The sequence below is a fragment of the Phodopus roborovskii genome, unplaced genomic scaffold (assembly GCF_943737965.1).
Source record: "Phodopus roborovskii unplaced genomic scaffold, PHOROB, whole genome shotgun sequence".
In the NCBI taxonomy this organism is placed as follows: Eukaryota; Metazoa; Chordata; class Mammalia; order Rodentia; family Cricetidae; genus Phodopus; species Phodopus roborovskii.
This window is the reverse complement of record NW_026126416.1, coordinates 34721232-34737844: the sequence shown is the minus strand read 5'-3', so window position 1 is coordinate 34737844 and position 16613 is coordinate 34721232. Positions and strand designations below refer to the sequence as shown.

The 16613-nt window shown below is 44.3% G+C and overlaps 1 protein-coding gene across 2 annotated transcripts in view; it reads left to right on the top strand.

Annotated features, from left to right (window-relative positions):
* Positions 1-388: 388 nt before the first annotated feature.
* The window catches only part of Eif2ak4 (eukaryotic translation initiation factor 2 alpha kinase 4), an 87062-nt gene continuing 70837 nt past the window's right edge, over positions 389-16613 (top strand). For both annotated transcript variants that reach the window (XR_007834462.1, XM_051183708.1), the window contains exons 1-4: positions 389-643; positions 8618-8730; positions 13091-13193; positions 16377-16529. Coding sequence is in view for 1 of the 2 variants with exons in the window: in XM_051183708.1 (XP_051039665.1) it covers positions 500-643; positions 8618-8730; positions 13091-13193; positions 16377-16529 (513 nt within the window). In the remaining variant the exon portion in view is untranslated. The remainder of the gene's footprint in view (positions 644-8617; positions 8731-13090; positions 13194-16376; positions 16530-16613) is intronic.

The window sequence follows — 16613 nt, the reverse complement described above, 5'->3', positions numbered from 1 at the left end:
TAAAAACTTCCCCTCACTAACCAGGCAGGGTGGAGGAGTTCTAGGACCTATTTCCTCTAAAGACTTGTTTTGTGGAAACTAGTATGTCTTCCTCACTCCAACCTGAGTGATTGGCTCTCCTACGTGTTCCTGCAATTCCTGATTCAATTCCATCCCTCAGTTCTACTAGAAGTCTTCTGACCTTGGGAATTTGGGGCGAAGCCCCGCCCACTGGCCAAACGGGTCAGTCGGGACATCCCGGGTTCCCAGATCCGCGTCCTGCCCTAGGCTCCGCCCCAGCCCCATCACCCGTGCAGAACCACGCCCCTGGGCCGGCCTTCTGCTGGAGGCTCCGCCCCCAGGCTGGTCTGGTGCAGGTCTTCCAGCCTTCAAAGCGCCTCCCCGGCGCAGAGCCACGCCCCCAGCTCGGTCACCACGCCGGCTGAGATCCAGAGCGGTCCGGAGCCCTCCGGAGCCCCGCCGCTACCTCGCGTAGGCCGCTGCGCCTGCCCCGGCAGCCATGGCTGGGGGCCGCGGGGCCTCTGGACGCTGCCGGGCTGAGCCGCAGGAAAGCTATTCGCAGCGACAGGACCACGAGCTGCAGGCCCTGGAGGCCATTTACGGCCCGGACTTCCAGGATCTGCGTCCGGATGCGCGCGGACGGGTAGGAACGTGGCTGGTCCGGCCTGCTTCTGACTTGCCCCGGCCCCGGCGTTCTCCAGTCTAGGGACGCAGCCGGATGCCTCCAGATCGGGGTGACCCCTTAGATCCTGCAGGCTTTTCATCTTTCCAGTTCCACCACCCTCACTTTCTGCCTCTGTACCGCCGCTGGTCTTCAGAGGCAGCACCTGGGCTGAATTCTCTTTCCCCCAAGTCGGCTCCTCTCTAAACCCTGCGTCTTATTCCCGCTGACATCCCCTAACAACCCTGAGTCCTCCCAACCTTTCTTCCCCACTCCGATATGCCCCCAGGTCCTCAAGGTGGATTACAAATGCACCTTCATAATCACTCATTGCTACTTTGTGCTGGGGATGCTTAGGGGGCGTGGGTCCTGGCCTTGTGCAAACAGACTTCCAGGTCACACTATGTAAATCCTGTTTCCGGTGTAGAGGAACTTTCTGTACCTTTCCTCTGAAGCATTTGAGGAAGAATAAGTATAGAACGCATTTATTGTCTCTGTAAAGCAGTGTTCACCGAGTCCGTTTTGTGTAGAAGTTAAGCTGGGGGCAGTGACAGTTTCTCCCTATCTTTTAATAAGTTTATCTGCTGAAATAAAATGCCCCTGAATATTGCCATTTTGGAATTACTGTCCGTCTGCCTTAATTTTGTAGCTCACATTATCTGCCTTACCTCTCTATCAAGCGTTTCTTTATGAAATAGGCTTTCCTGGAGCTGTCATAGCCAAGATTCTTCCAGTAATCATTATGCTTTTTTCTTAAATAGCTAACGATTCAGACGCTGGAAATAGAGCCTCAGACAAAATAGGCACAAAACCCTGCTGCCCGCGGGGAGCTTTCTTTTTTAGGTCTTTTAAGAGTTATTTGTAACTTTACATACACTTTATACACGATCCTGGTAAACAGAAAAGATAACCTACAGGTCATCTGGCAACTTTTCTGTTTCCAGAGAACCAGGAAGTAGGATCTAAGCAGCCCCAATAGTGTTACAGAATGTGAAGGGGACTCAGGTAGAGCCAGCTGATTTGGCTTTAGTTTTCTGCTCCCAAAGTGCAAAAATATGGAATGGAAAGAAGCAGCTGCTTTTAGGTTAATGCTACTGATAATCCTAAGAATTTAGTGCTGATCCAGGTAAGCCCAAGAATTTACAACAGATGGCCTTTATGACCAAGAAGACTCCATAACGGTAAAGGCAGGTGGGGGTATTCAGTAGTGCACTCTCTGGTCCTGGATCACAAGGCATATGGCCAACACTTTCTTTCATAGGCCTCTCAGGCAAATTTAATTGATGCTAAGTCTGATGAATCAGAGGCCACTCGTTGAGCAAGCCCTCATTAGCAACTGCTACTTGCCATTCTTCCGGGAATGGTTATCTGGGTTCACTATCCTGAATCCAGAACCCTTGAGGCCTAGTGGAATGTGGTACAATATTACTGTAAGGTGTGTGCCTTCTGTTTATGCTGCATTTGTTTAACCCTGTGAAGCTCTTGTTCTTTGCCTGTCTAAAACACCTGATGGTCTGTCTAATAAAGAGCTGAACAACCAGCAAGTGGTGAGGCAGGAGCAAGGATAGGTGGGCCTGGCAGGTGGGGAGTGTAAATAGAAGGAGAAATGAGGAAGAGGGGGACTTCAGGGGCCAGCCAGTCAGCCTAGCAAGCAACAGGGTAAGAAGGAAAGTAAGATCTACAGAAGTAAGAAAGATAAAATCCCAGAGGGAAAAGGTAGACGGGTTCATTTATGATAAGAAAAGCTGGCTTTTAAAAACAAGTCAAGCTAAGTAAGGCTGGGCACTTATAACTAGAATAAGCTTCTGTGTGTGATTTGCTTGGGAGCTGGGTGGCAGGCCTTTCAAAAAAAAAAAAAACACAAAAGCCAAAAGAGTAAAAACAACACACCACAGTGTTCTACCTCCCTCCATGCTTGGGGAGGGGGGTCCAAAATGCAAACTCAATGAATGAGTTTGCAAATTTCAACTTGTACAGAATAAAGAAAATTAATTGCCTATTCTCATTCCAGGCAAAATTTACTGATAATAAATTTGGATCCGGTTTTTTTTTTTTCTTTTGGGGGATATGTCATGGATTAAATTTCAGGTTTGGAGCTTATTGTTCATAGATGGCCAAACATGTTAGAAGAGTGTGTATCAAAAATTAGTTTAAAGATTTACAGTAAAGACAGATTCATATTAAGAAAAACCTCTAAAGGTTTACAGTGTGTTTTAAAATATACGTAGACATAAAAAAAAATGGTTTTAAAGAGACAAAGAGGAACTGGGTGTTGTAGCACACGCCTTTAATCCTGAGTTTTAGGATAAAAGGTGTGTACCTGGCTTCTGTGGCTTGTGGCTGGCTTTGCTTTCTGCATCCTCAGGCAAGTTTTAATAAATCATAAATAATATATCACTATAGAAACCTGTCCTTTTTTTTTTTTTTTGGTTAGAAATCATGTCAACTATCTTTGCTTGTAAATCATTATTTTTTTTCTCTGAACTGTCCATATTTATTGATTTTTCTACATAAGGTCTATTTTCTTTCTCAGTGGTAAAAGGGTAGAATTATGTTAGATTAATGTTTGTTGTAACATGCTATAAATATTTCCTCCTAATCAAGCATAGCCATGTTTATGTAATTTAATTAAAATTTTAACAGAGTCAAAACAAACTACCCATTTTATGAGCCACATGGATATTTTATGTGAATTTTTTTTTTTCTCTCTAGAAAGTGCTTCCCAGTCTGAAGTAGAGTACTTGCCCAACATGTTCTAGGATTGATTCCTCAGCACCAAGAAACAAACAGGGGAAAAAAAAAGAAGAAAAACACTCCTCTGCTCCAGTGTTACAAAAAAAGAATAATCAATGGTTTTTTATTATTTCATGACTTCATTTTTTAAAGAAATTCTATCAGATAAATCTAGAAAAATAGCTTTTTTTTTTTTTCTTTTAAAAGAGCCTCTGCCTTCATTGGGGTTGAGATTACATTCTCTGTGTGCTGCATTTTCTCACAGTCTGAGACATGGTTGAAGTTTCCAGATTTTTCTACTGCCAGTCTGAAGTGTTGCCTTTCCAGCCCCCAGACTGCCAGCTTTAAAAGACCAGGCCTGCTTGCAGATTGCTAAACCTTGCCTTCAAGAGCTTGATGTAAAGTCTTCCAAAGTTGCCATTGGCTATTCCCAAGTGTATTTTTATCTATTGCTTGTACCTATCTCTTTAATTTCCTTTTTCAACACCTTCCCATGGTTATCAACAAAACATGGCATATCAAGTTGAAGGCTGGATGAGGCAACCCAGTGTGAGAAAAAGAGACCCCAAGCCAGCAAAAGAGTCAGAGACAGCCCCTGCTCCCTGTTAGGAGTCCCAGAAGAAGACCAAGCTATACAACTGTAACATGTATGTTGAGGGCCTAGGTCAGTCCCATGCAGGCTCCCTGGTGGTTGGTGCAGTCTTTGAGTCCCTATGAGCCCAGGTTAGTTGATTCAGTAGGTTTTCCTATGGTATCCTTGACCCCTCTGGCTCCTACAATCCCTTCTTCTCAATTCCCCCAGCTCTGCCCAATGTTCGGCTATAGGACCGCATCTGTTTCCACTGGTTGCTGGATAAAGTCTCTCTAATGATAATTGGGCTAGGCACCAATCTATGAGTATAGCAGAATATCATTAAAAATCACTTCATTGTTGTTTGTTTTGTGCCAGTCATGTTTGGTTCTATCCTAGGTCTCTGGGCTGCCCAGCCTCTGGGTTCTCCTGGCCCTCCAGGCAGTGTCAGGGATGGGCTCCCCTTCATGGCATGGGTCTCAAGCTGGGCCAGTCATTGGTTGGCCACTCCCACAATTTCTGTGCCACCTTTACCCCAGCACATTTTATAGGCAAGGACAAATTGCAGATTGAAGGTTATGTGACTGGGTTGGTGTCCCGGGTCCCTCCACTGAAAGTCTTGCCTGCTTACAAGAGATGGTTAAATACTTTTTAACCAAATCCTGTCCAGCTCCAGGAGTCCTTGAATACTCCAATATGAGCTGATTGTTTATGTTCTGAACATATATTGAAAAAAAAAAAGCCATTTTCCATCTGCTTGAGTAAAACTTAGCAAATATTCTGGTCCTGGTCTTATCTCTGAAAAACTGAGTAGATTTTTGCTTTTGATATTTTTCTTCCAGTAAGCTTATGATGGTTAGTATTGAGTTCTGCTATATATGCCTGGGAACCTTTCAACAAAGTTTTTGCACATAAAACCATACAGCAGCCCCACCCTTACCCCCATTTTCCAGAAATTCAATGTTATGGATGGTTCTTCCTGCCAGTCTGATCCCACAGCCTCCTTGCCTGAAATGAACACTCAGAGACTTATATTAATTATAATACTGTTGGTTGATGGCTTGGGGCTTCTTACTGGCTAGCTCTGTCTCAATTATTAACCCATAACTACTACTCTATGTATTTCCACGTGGTCTTGTCTTACCGGAGAATGCCTGATGTACAACTCCATTGCCTGCTATATCACAACTGTTCTGGTGGGCTCTCTTGCCTACATTTCCCAGACTTCTCCTCTCCTAGTCCCACCTATTCTTCTGGCCTTATTAGCCATTAGCCCAACAGTGTTTGATTCATTAACCAATAAGAGAAACATAATACAGAAGGACATTCCCCATCAATTCAGTGGCTAAACTTAGCTGCAAAGTAGCCTGGAAGATATATCCAGCTAAATTATCAGGGGTTCTACTGTTACAAAATAGAGAGGAAAACTGGGTACTGAGGATAACTAGTAGTCCTTTTCTGAGAAATACCCCAAAGTCTGTAATCTGTGGGAGAAATACTACAGTGGCCATTTAACTCTGTTGGCTAAAACAAGGGCATTCAGCATAGCCAGTCAGCCTGTTACTTCAGTGGCCTGATCTTTTTCTTCACAGCTTACACTTCCAACTTACATCCTGACAAGTTATTAGGCTTCAACCCATCCTTCTTGAGTAGCTGTGGTCTGTTCTTACATGTGATCCACCATCACTGGGCTTCTGGGCCTCTTGAAGTGGAAACCTTTATTCCTCAGATCTCTCCTCACTTCAGATCATGTTCTATCCTTGTTCCTAAATGTTGGTTACTGGTTCTCTGGTGTTTCTGCACTGTGGAAGTATCTAGACTGTAAAACCTGCCTGAGAGTCTTAGCTGCTCTGACCAAGGAGTATTTGCTGGATATGTTTTATTCAACCCAGGGTTCTGCATACCATTACCCTTCCATGATCCCCAATGGTCCCAGGAGCTGGTTATCAGAGCCTCTTTTCCTGTAGTTTGCTAGCAATTCTTACATGGGTTCATTTGCATTTCATTAAATGTTCCCTGTGAAGAGTGTCTTAGTGCTGTGTGATTCTCCAGTGAGCTGCTGTCTCCTCAAGCTTGCTTCCTGCTTCAGTGACTCAGAGCATTAGCCATGGCCTCCATAGACCTTGCATCCAGAAAGACTCATTTTCTATGTAATAGAGAGAAGGCTGGGCATCTAGAGCCAGGCTCAGTGCAGGAGGAAATGATTCCCTGGTATTTGGGGAAAGTTCTGAATATGCAGTGCTCTGTTACAGATGGCTTTGCCTTCACCCTTGGCCTGCTACCATGGAAGTAGTCTAAGGAGTCCAGAAAAGACCTAGTTCAGTGTGAGTTTTCTCAAAAAAAAAAAAATAAATAAATAAATAAATAAATAAATAAATAAATAAATAAATAAAAATAAGCCTCAGCTAAAAAAGAAGGGTTTTGGTAATAGTACAAAATTCATGGTAGATACAAGGTTCTATTGTATCATTGTCTCTACTTTCATTTGAAACTTTCCCTAATTAAAAAATTTAAAAAAAAAAAGAAAGAAAGAAAGAAAGGAAGGAAGGAAGAAAAAAGGAGGCCATTTGGGGCCCATCAGTTGAGAGTTCCCTGCTTTCCAGGGGGCCTGGGTGTCCCAGTTCATGACACAGCTCCAGCTCCAGGGGCCCTAACACCCTCCTTTGGTGTCTTGGGTACCTGTCCATGGGTGGCATACACTCAGGTAAACACACACTAAGATATTTAATAACTTTGAAGTGGGCTACTAAAGAGGCATGATCAAGGTGTCACATTTCCATGTCCTCTAGCAACAAAATGACTCCGATATGGAATTCTCTTGGCATGTGAAGCCACAATGTTGGCCTGCTGTGGCTGAAGAGGGAACAGGAAGCCCTGCATCTAGTGGTTTCACCCTACCCCTCTGAGCTCCTCTAAGGAAACCCCAGCTCCTCCTGACCCTCCCCTTTTACCCCGAATGCCGAACATCCCAGCTGCCTTGCTGTGTCTAGGATCCTCACTGTGCCAGCCTGCTCTTTCAAACTGTTCCATCAACATCCTCACATGCTTTAGCATTTCTTTCCTGTCTTTAAAATCAGAACAAAAACCCCTCCCTTGATGTCATGTCATCCCAACCATGTCCACCCACCCCATCCCCCTTGACTTTCAAACCTTGAAGGAGCCACGGTCAAGGTCACAACCTGTGGGTCCTCATGGGCCCCAGCCATAAACTCTGCTCTCACCCTCCACCACCTCAGGGAACAACTGGAACTCGACCCTTTCCTTTGTCTCCCCCATAGCCAGAGCTCTCTTAGCTTAATCTCAAGCCTATTTTCTCTTCTCACATTCCCACCTTCTCTGGGCATCCCACACTGGCTGAATTGTTATACTCATTTTCTTTTTTGTTTGAAACTCACAGTACTGGGGATATAATTCAGGCCCTTATACATGTTAGGCCGCTGAGCTACATCCCCAGCCATATTAGTTTTTTATTTCTGCTTTCAATCTTCCCCATTCCTTAGCCAGCGACCAAAATGGTCTTCTGAAGTATATGTTCTATCTTATCATTGCCATCCTTAAGTCCTGCCAGGTTTGTTACCTGCCTGACAGAGCCCTGTGTGGTCTATCCATTTCCCATCACACCTGCTTTCTTTAGCTTCCCTTCCCACATGTGCCCAGGCTACCGGTGTCCTTTTGACCTTTGGGGGCACCCATCTCTGCCAGTCTCAACTTACTGACCTAAGTATTCCCCAGTGACCACATCTGAACGAGTTCCCTTACACCTCAAACACTGTTTATTAAATGATCAGAGATCTGTGCAAGAGTGGCGGCAAGAGCTGGCTTCTTGTAGGTGATAACAGAAAATTGCCCCTGGTGACAACTGCAAGCTGCTCCTGTATATTTTGATGAGACCAGGCTGGGGTTAAAAGGAAGAGTAAGGGTAAAAATGGCAGAGTCTGAAGCACGAGGAAGATGAGTGGGAAGGCTTGTAGTTGGGTTTGAGATATCCAAACTAGACAGCAGGTCAAATAGGGCTCTGGGTCAGTGATGGCAGGCCAGTTGGCACCTGCAATATCCTTGAGGAGTATATGTAGGGCGCTCGTGTCCTTTCATACACCCTTGCTTCGAATGTGCTTAGTTGTAATAGATTTAATTCTAAGTAAGAACGGCCACTAACAAAGCTTCTGCCTAGGAGACCACCCCGTATACAAAGCTAAAATGAGGTAACCAAGAAAGACGACAGCTGCAGCTTGGTGGCTGGGATGGGGGAAAGGAGGTTGAAATGGATGAACCGTACAGTATCTGGTGATTTGATGAAAAGCAGCAAACCATGACTGCCTAACAGCATTTGGGAGTAGAACTTTTCAGCCAAGATGGTCATTATCTCCCTCGTTAAGATTGTTTCTCCAGGGGCTGGAGAGATGGTTCAGCACCTAAAAGCACCATCTGCTCTTCCAGAGGACCTGAGTCTGATTCCTAGCACCCACATGGAAGCTTACAACCATCTGTAACTCCAGTTCCAGGGGATCTGAAGCCCTCTTCTAGCCTCCAGGCACAAGGGACAGACATATATGCAAGCAAAACACCAATATGCATAAATAGTAAAACTAAAAAATATTGACTCCAGAAGAAACAAAAAACAAAGAGATGTGTTTGTTCTTTTTCTCTCTTAGGTAAAAGAGCCTCCTGAAATCAACTTAGCTCTGTACCCTCAGGGCCTAGCTGGTGAGGAAGTGTACGTGAGGCTGGACTTGAGGGTCAAGTGCCCACCAACATACCCAGATGTGTGAGTACCTTTATAAGTAGCTTTGATGTAGTTTCAGTTTTAACAGCATTGAAACACTACAGTTAGGGGTATTTTCTTTTTCTAGGGATCTAAAAAGAAGGAAGATCTAGATGCATAGGATAAAGGTGTGGCAAGCATTTAAAGCACCTCCTTCATAGCTATTGGAAATGAGGTGACCTTCTGCTCTGCCTGGAATAAGGAAGGAATGGTTGGAGCTGCGATTTTTCTCAATAGGGCAGTATGAGCTTAACCAATTGGTACAGGGTTGTCCCTTGTGGTCCAGGACTGTGTCAGTGCTACAGACCTTGACTATCCCAGGCCCACCCCCCACGAATGCATAGAATGTTCTCCAGTGGTAGAGGCAACCACAAACTATATAGTCATAAACACCCGGACTGGTGGTATCACCACTGGTTGTAAAGCTCAAACAAAAGCCTGAGCCATCAGGACTCGGTGGGCTCTTCTGTAAATGATCTTCAGATCCTCCATTTTGGCTGAGATGGTGTCAGGCAGTTCTAACTTACTGTGCAGGGACACTGAGGGGTTTTGAGGAGAGTGGCAATTGAAAGGTAGCGCTGCTTCCCACAGTGGGTGGGTCTATGATTTTAAGACAGGGTAAAGAATCTGTAGGTAGGTCAAGTCTGAGCCTCCTGAAGTCAGTCACTTGTGTGCTTCCAACAGTGCTGAGAGAGCATGCATAGTAGGCATGTGGGAGGTTAATTCATACAAAAATAATTAAGATTATTACATGGTACTGACACTGTCTGTGTTTGTACAGACTGCTTAGGTCAAGGCCTCACTTACTCACGACAGTTCTTACTTAAATGTCAGGTTTGGGGATTCCCACAACATCCTCAGCTTTGATAACTTGCTAGAATGACTCACAGAGCTCAGGAAAACTAATTTGCTGGTTTGTTGTAAAGGATTTGATCTAAAACAGCCAAATAAGGCTGCACAGGACAGCATGGGGAAGGGCATGGACCTGCATGTCCTCTCCAGGTCGCTGTCCTCAGCACCGCCACGTGTTCAGCAGCTCATGAACCCTGCTGCTCATGGCAGTGGGGGAGGGTTTGCTCTGTAGGCATGACTGAGCAGTAGTTTTAAGTCAGTGACCATTGGTAACTGAGCTCAGGCTCCAACAGTACCCTCATCAGAGGTCTGGGGAATGGCTGGAATACCTCATCCCATAGTCAAGGCTTCAGCTATATGTAGCCACCTCCATCCTGACACTGTGCAGGTGTCCAACAATAGTTACCCTTGCCTCATAAACTCTGGTCTTGTTGAAAAGGGTTTGTGACGAAGAATGTAAGATGTTCCCTTGAACTCTATCACTCAGAGAATTCCAAGGGTAATGGGGCCTCTGAGCTGGAAACTGGCCAAAGATCACTGGTAATATATTCCTCATTGTACCACAGACTCAAGCAATCAAATGTTTGTTCTTAAAAAAAAAAAAAAGTCAATGTGGAAAGCCCAGATCCAGATTACGAGTTCTAAAATACTAATCATAGCATAATTTCTGAAGGTAAATAGACTAGAGACAGGCAGGAGGTCAGGCCTATGATCCCAGTATTTGAGAGGCTGAGTCCAGAAGATTGTGAGTTCAAGGCCACAAAAGAGAACACTAGAGCCCAATTTCTTGCCTTGCAGCCACTGATATGTTTAACAGTAAGATCTTTGAGCTGTCCTGTGTATGATGGAAAGTTGAGTCATAATCCTGACTTGTCTGCTGAACAACCCATCCCTGGGTTGTGGTAACCAAAAAGTCTCCAGTTATTGATAAATGTTTCCTGGGAAACTAAAACTGCCCTAGTTGAAAAGCTACTAACTCCAAAGAACTCTGCAGATACATTATATGTCCATTTGATACAAACATAGAATGACTTTTTAAAAGCAACATAGAAATGCTTAGAACTTAGAAAGTTAAAAAAGTAATCATATCAACCACACAAAATTATTACTAACATGTTAAGGACATAAAACATTAAAGTTTAATTAGTATAGTACATGACTGTTTTGTTCTGTTAATATTGCTATGTAGATTTTTTTTTTTTTTTTTTTTTTTTTTTTTTTTTTTTGAGACTAGGTTTCATTGTGTAGCCTGGAACTCAATATACTGACCACACTGGCCTCAAATTCACAGAGATCTACCCAACTGCCTTCCAAGTGCTGGGACTAAAGATGGGTACTACCATTATGTAGGACAGGAGAAATGGCTCAGTGATTATTAAGCATGCAGGCTGTTTTTGCAGAAGACCCGGGTTCAAGTCCCAGCACCCACATGGTGGTTCACAACTGTCTGTAACTCTAGTTCTAAAGGATCTGTACTGACTGATTTTGTATGTCAACTTGACACAAGCTAGAGTCACCAGAAAGAAAGGAGCCTCAGTTAAAGAAATGCCTCCAGCTGTAAGGCATTTGCCTTAATTAATGACCACTGAGGGAGTACCAAGTTCATGGTGGGTGGTGCCATCCCTGGGCTGATGGTCCTGGGTTCTATAAGAAAGCAGGCCAAGCAGAGCAGTAAGCAGCACCCCTCCATGGCTTCTGCATCAGCTCCTGCCTCCAGGATCTTGGCCTTGCTTGAGCTCTTGCCTTGACTTCTTTCAGTCATGAACAGCAATGCTGAAATGTAAGCCAAATAAACTCTTTCCTCCCCAGCTTGCTCTTTGGTCATGGTGTTTCATCACAGCAATAGAAACCCTAACTGATTCCCTCTTTTAGGTGCACAGACATACATGCCAGAAAACAACCATCCATGCACATAGGATAAAAATAATTTTTTAAATTATGTAAGTGCCAGGGAGATAAATCAGTAAAGTGTTTGCTGTGTAAGCACAAGGCCCTGAATCTGATCCCTAGCAAGCATGTAAAAAAGAAGAACATGATGGTGTGTACTCCCAAAGCTGGTGATCCCTGGGGCTTGGTGGTCCAACTGGCCTAACCTGATGAGTGAGACCCATTCCCACCTGTCTTCAAAAAATAAAGTGGGCAGCTGCTAGGAGCAATGCCTAATATTGACCTATGTCCTCTACATACGCAGGCACATATGTGCACCTACTCAAAGACACTCAGAGAAACAATTGTGTAAGGCTTGATTCTGGGGACTGTTCTGGTTTTTTGTTGTTTAGTTTTTTGTATTTTGTTTTTTTGAGACAGTGTTTCTCTGTGTAGCTTTGTAGATCAGGCTGGCCTTGAATTCACAGAGATCTGCCTGCCTCTGCCTCCTGAGTGCTGGGACTAAAGACATGCATGCACCGCCACCTCCCAACTTGTTCTGGCCTTTTTAAAATAATGTGACATAGGAGAATGTTGGTTTATGCATGGTAATCCTTGATGCCTGCATGAGAGAGCATCCTGGGTATGGTAGGCTTTGTGGACTCAAGCCAGTTTGGCATTACTAAGCTTTTTTTTGAAATATAAACTAGACATCCCAGATTTCATTTGTCCAGGCAGATAATGACTGTAGCATCCTGTCCCACAGGGTGAGATTGGTAGGTGAATAATACTCAGGAAAGCCTCACCAAGGTAAAATGCCAGGAACCACTTAGAAATGCCTAACAGGAAGTGATGAATCATTTCCTCATTGAGAAAATTGCATAAATTCTGTTTAATCCCATAGAACTATTAATGGATGTTTTTTGGTTAGGGATAAAAGGAAACCCTAAGGCTGACTGTATAATTTCCTTGAGTTTAAAGTATTTTCTTAGATGAGCTGTGAGGGATGAAAACAGGTCTCCTGGGAATAGGCTGGGTTTATATGATGCACCTGACTAGTATTCAGGACACACACACACACACACACACACACACACACACACCAGCATGCCCTCCTTGTTAATTATCAGAGTGAATGACAGCCCGTTGTGAGAATCCTAGATGAGTCAGGAAGGCTGGTATTCTTGTTGTGCTCCCTGCTGGAGCCCAAGGACGTAGGCAGCACTAGGCTGAAATGGGTCCAAGTCAAGGTCAAGAATTACCATACAGAGGAGCACACAGTCAAGTCAGCAGCCAGACCAGGAGCATCAGAGACAGTAATTGATGTTAGAACATTTTAATGAATTCAGTAAGTTGATATCATCTGAATGGGAGTTGGGGGGGGGGGGCTCTGGCTGGGCCTGCCCACTTCTCCACAGGGTTTAGGCCCCTCCATGCTGAGCTGAGCTTTGTGTCAACTGGAGTTGTTGGGATATTGTTGAAGGCCTTCTGAGATTAAAGGGATGTGTGGCAGGCCATGAGGAGAGGTTCAACCAAGAGGTCTATACATAGAGTACAGATGCTTAGGTTTGCTGGGAACCTAGCAGATCTTAATGCAAGCAGACTTCCTTCTCAGGTAACTCCTTTCTGTGTTTTGTTTTTTCAGAGTTCCCGAAATAGAGTTAAAGAATGCTAAAGGTCTGTCAAATGAAAGTGTTAATTTGTTAAAATCACACCTGGAAGAACTGGCCAAAAAGCAATGTGGAGAGGTAAGGCCTGCTCAGCTGGAGCTATGGGAATAATACAGAAGACCCATTCACCCCCTCCTCAGTCTGCCCCGGTATAACATTTACAGCTCTAAGTATAGAATTATAGCCACCATCCCAACAGTAATGCAGCCGGGGAATAGGCTAATTCCATGTCCACAGAGATCCCTCAGGATGCCCTTCTTGACCTCTTCTCTATTCCACTTCACTCTCTCCTGTGAGCCTGAGAGCCACTAATCTGGTCTCTGTTTCTGTAATCTCATTTTGGAGGTATTTCATACAATATGCAGCCTTTCAAAATTGGCATTTTTTTTTTTTCACACAGTACAGTTCTCTGAAGAGTTCTCCAAGTGGCTAGATGTGTTAGTAATGGTTAGATTTTCTTGCTGAGTAGTTTTCCAGCCAGATGTTCCTTTATTTATAAGATGAAATATACCTGAGTTTTCCAATTTTTTGGATATAATAAAGTTGCTGTAAATATTCCTACATATGTTCTTCAAGCTACAATGATAAATCCATCATAAGAGAAAGATGTGTTGTCTGTACTTACCCCACTGAATGTCACAGCTTAGTAACACGGTCCCCTGGAGAGTGTCAGTTGTTTCCCTTTGTGATCAAGCACCAGCCAAGGAGCTGCACCTGGCTGCTACACCCAGCATCACAGCCAGCTATTCTGGGAGGTCAAAGTGCAGTGCTGTGTCTCTCAGCCTTAAATGAAAAGGGAGTTTTGGCATCCACCATGACATTGTAATAAGGGAACTAAGCTGGTGTAGTAAGACAGATACTGTTTTACTATACCAGATACTCTGAAATCAGATTCACAGAGGCTGAAAGAATGATGGTTGCCAGGGCTAGGAAAGCAAGGAATGGGAAGTTTGGAAGCAGCTTCAGTTTGGAAACTCCTGGAAATAGGTAACAGCTGTGGTTGAAGATCATGATCACCCTGCATTTTTACTGCATGTTTTAAGTAGTTGACAGTGCTGCTGGAGTCTTCCCCACAAAAAAAAAAAAAAAAAAAAAAAAAAAAAAAAAAACCTGTCCCTGAGGCATTCTCACAGGGTGAGATTTGAGGGCATAAGGTATGGGACTGTGCTGTAAAGATCCGTCTTGTTTATCTAGATTTTGTTTCCATAGGTCTGAGGTCCTTGCAGTTGAAAATTAAATTCTGAAAAAAAATTGTTTTTGTTTTCAAGTAAAATAGAATATAATTAAGGGTTAGCACAAGTTTAGAAAACTCATGGAGGTAGGGCATTGCCTCATAACCAGCTGTTAAAATGAATCATTTCATTCTTAGCAGCACCAAAAACAATGCTTAGGAGCATTCTTATTTGCCTTGGAGTGATGGCTTTGGGGGGGGGGGGGGCGGGCAGGTAAGGTGACAGGATCTCACTGTATAGCTCTGTACCAGAAATGTGTGCCAACATGCTCAACACACTCCTCTGAATGATTTTTAATCTGTGTTAGCAAGGGTTTTTGTTGTTGTGGTTAGGTGGGTGGGTGGGTTTTTGAGACAGAATTTCACTATGTATCCTGAAACTCACTATAGAGACCAGGCTGGCCTCAAACTCACAGAGATCTGCCTCGCAAGTGCTGGAATTAGTCAAGGTGTGCCCTACCACACCTGGTTGTATATTAATAGATCTTTGTCAGTCCTGGAAAGTAGTTGAAAATGTAGCAGAGATTCTATTTTTTAATTAGTAAAATCAAACTCATGGGTCCCATGAGACAGCAGGTATTTATCACCTGTCCATCTGGTGCTGCGACTGGCTGGTTCTGGGGAGGCTACAGTAAGCAAACCATTTGGCTTCACTGTGAGGGACACAGACAAAGCAGTCTAAGGACCATGGCAGATTGGAGACACTAAGGCCCTGGGGAATTATGGTGACCAGTCCAGAGTGGAAAGAGGTCAGGAGAAGCCCCTAAGCAGAGTCTGAGGCAAATCCTGATCCATGCTGCATGGGCAAGAGAGGGGTATAGAGTAAGAGCCACTTTGGAATATGGCTGCTTTCATCTAGTTCTACGAACTATCAGACTTGACTTGTTCAGAAAAGGCTAGTAAGTGAAAGCAAACCTTTGACAGCTACGGTCCTGTCCCATTCTGCTTTAAAAATGGTCCCTCGAAGTGATAGGAATTGCCTGCTTTTCCCAGACTTCCTTAGTCTTAGCACTTGTCTCTTTGAATCTAGACTGGCACTTCTCAACTCTAGGTCAAGACATACTCATTAACCACCACAGTTTCTGGTAAAACAAAAACTAAATCGACTCCACCAGCACAGGCTGTGCTGTATTAGCACTCCCTCCCTGGGAGCGGGATGCCAATGAATGGACTCCCAGTCCTCCTAAGGGACTGTGTTACCAACATCAGTCCCCTTTAGAAGAAGCATGAAGAAATAAGGCATTTAAAATCCTCTCTGATGATTGTGGGGGAAGAACCTCATTGGCAGGAGTAGCTTGGCCACTGTACCCTGGGCTAGGTGCCAGTCAGTGTGGTTGTGGAACCCCTATTGATTTCTTTTGGCTTAGCCTAGAGGTTAGAGCAGCTTTCTCTGTCCCTCTTCTGGCTCTGTCTGGCTGACCGTTGAGGTGTTGATCAGCCTTCTGCTGGTTCATTGCCAGAAAGGAAGTGAGGCTTTACAGATTTGCTTCTGGGCCTCTGATCAGTGTGCTGTGTGAATAAATGACAGGGCTGATGCTCCTGGGAGCACTCTGCCCAGCTGTCATGGAGACAGGCTTTCCACCTGGGAAGACAGCCATTTCCTGCCTGCAGTCTTAGATATTTTTCAGCTTTACTTATACAGATGTTTGGAAAACTGACAGTAAATTTGCGTAGCTCTTACATGCACGCACTTTCTCTCTCTCTCCCTCCTCTCTCTCTCTCTTTCTCACACACACACACACATACACATACACACACGCGCGCACGCATGCATGCATGCATGCACAAGAAGAGAAGCTTTATCTAAGTAGCAATTCATCTTGATCACAGATTCAGTGAACCCTTTCAAAGCTTTTCCTGCTGTGACTGTGTCATGTACCTAATTCCAAACATGTCAGAAGAGGGAATGCTGGCATGGCAGGTGTGAGTCTGATTGCCTGCTCATCCTGTTGCTGGGTAGCAGCTCCTCTTCAGGCCCTGCGCTGTGCTGTCATCTAATCATTTGTGGTTGTTTTTGTTTGCATGTGTAGGTGATGATTTTTGAACTGGCACACCACGTACAGTCATTTCTCAGTGAGCATAACAAGCCCCCACCAAAGTCTTTTCATGAAGAAATGCTGGAAAGGCAGGCCCAGGAAAAACAGCAGAAGTTGCTAGAGGCCAGGCTAAAGGAGGAGCAGGAGGTAAGAAATGGCTGTTGGTGTTAGCCGGCCTGGAGGCCTGCAGACTTCCATGTATCTACTTCATCTCTGCCTAGGAATGTGTCT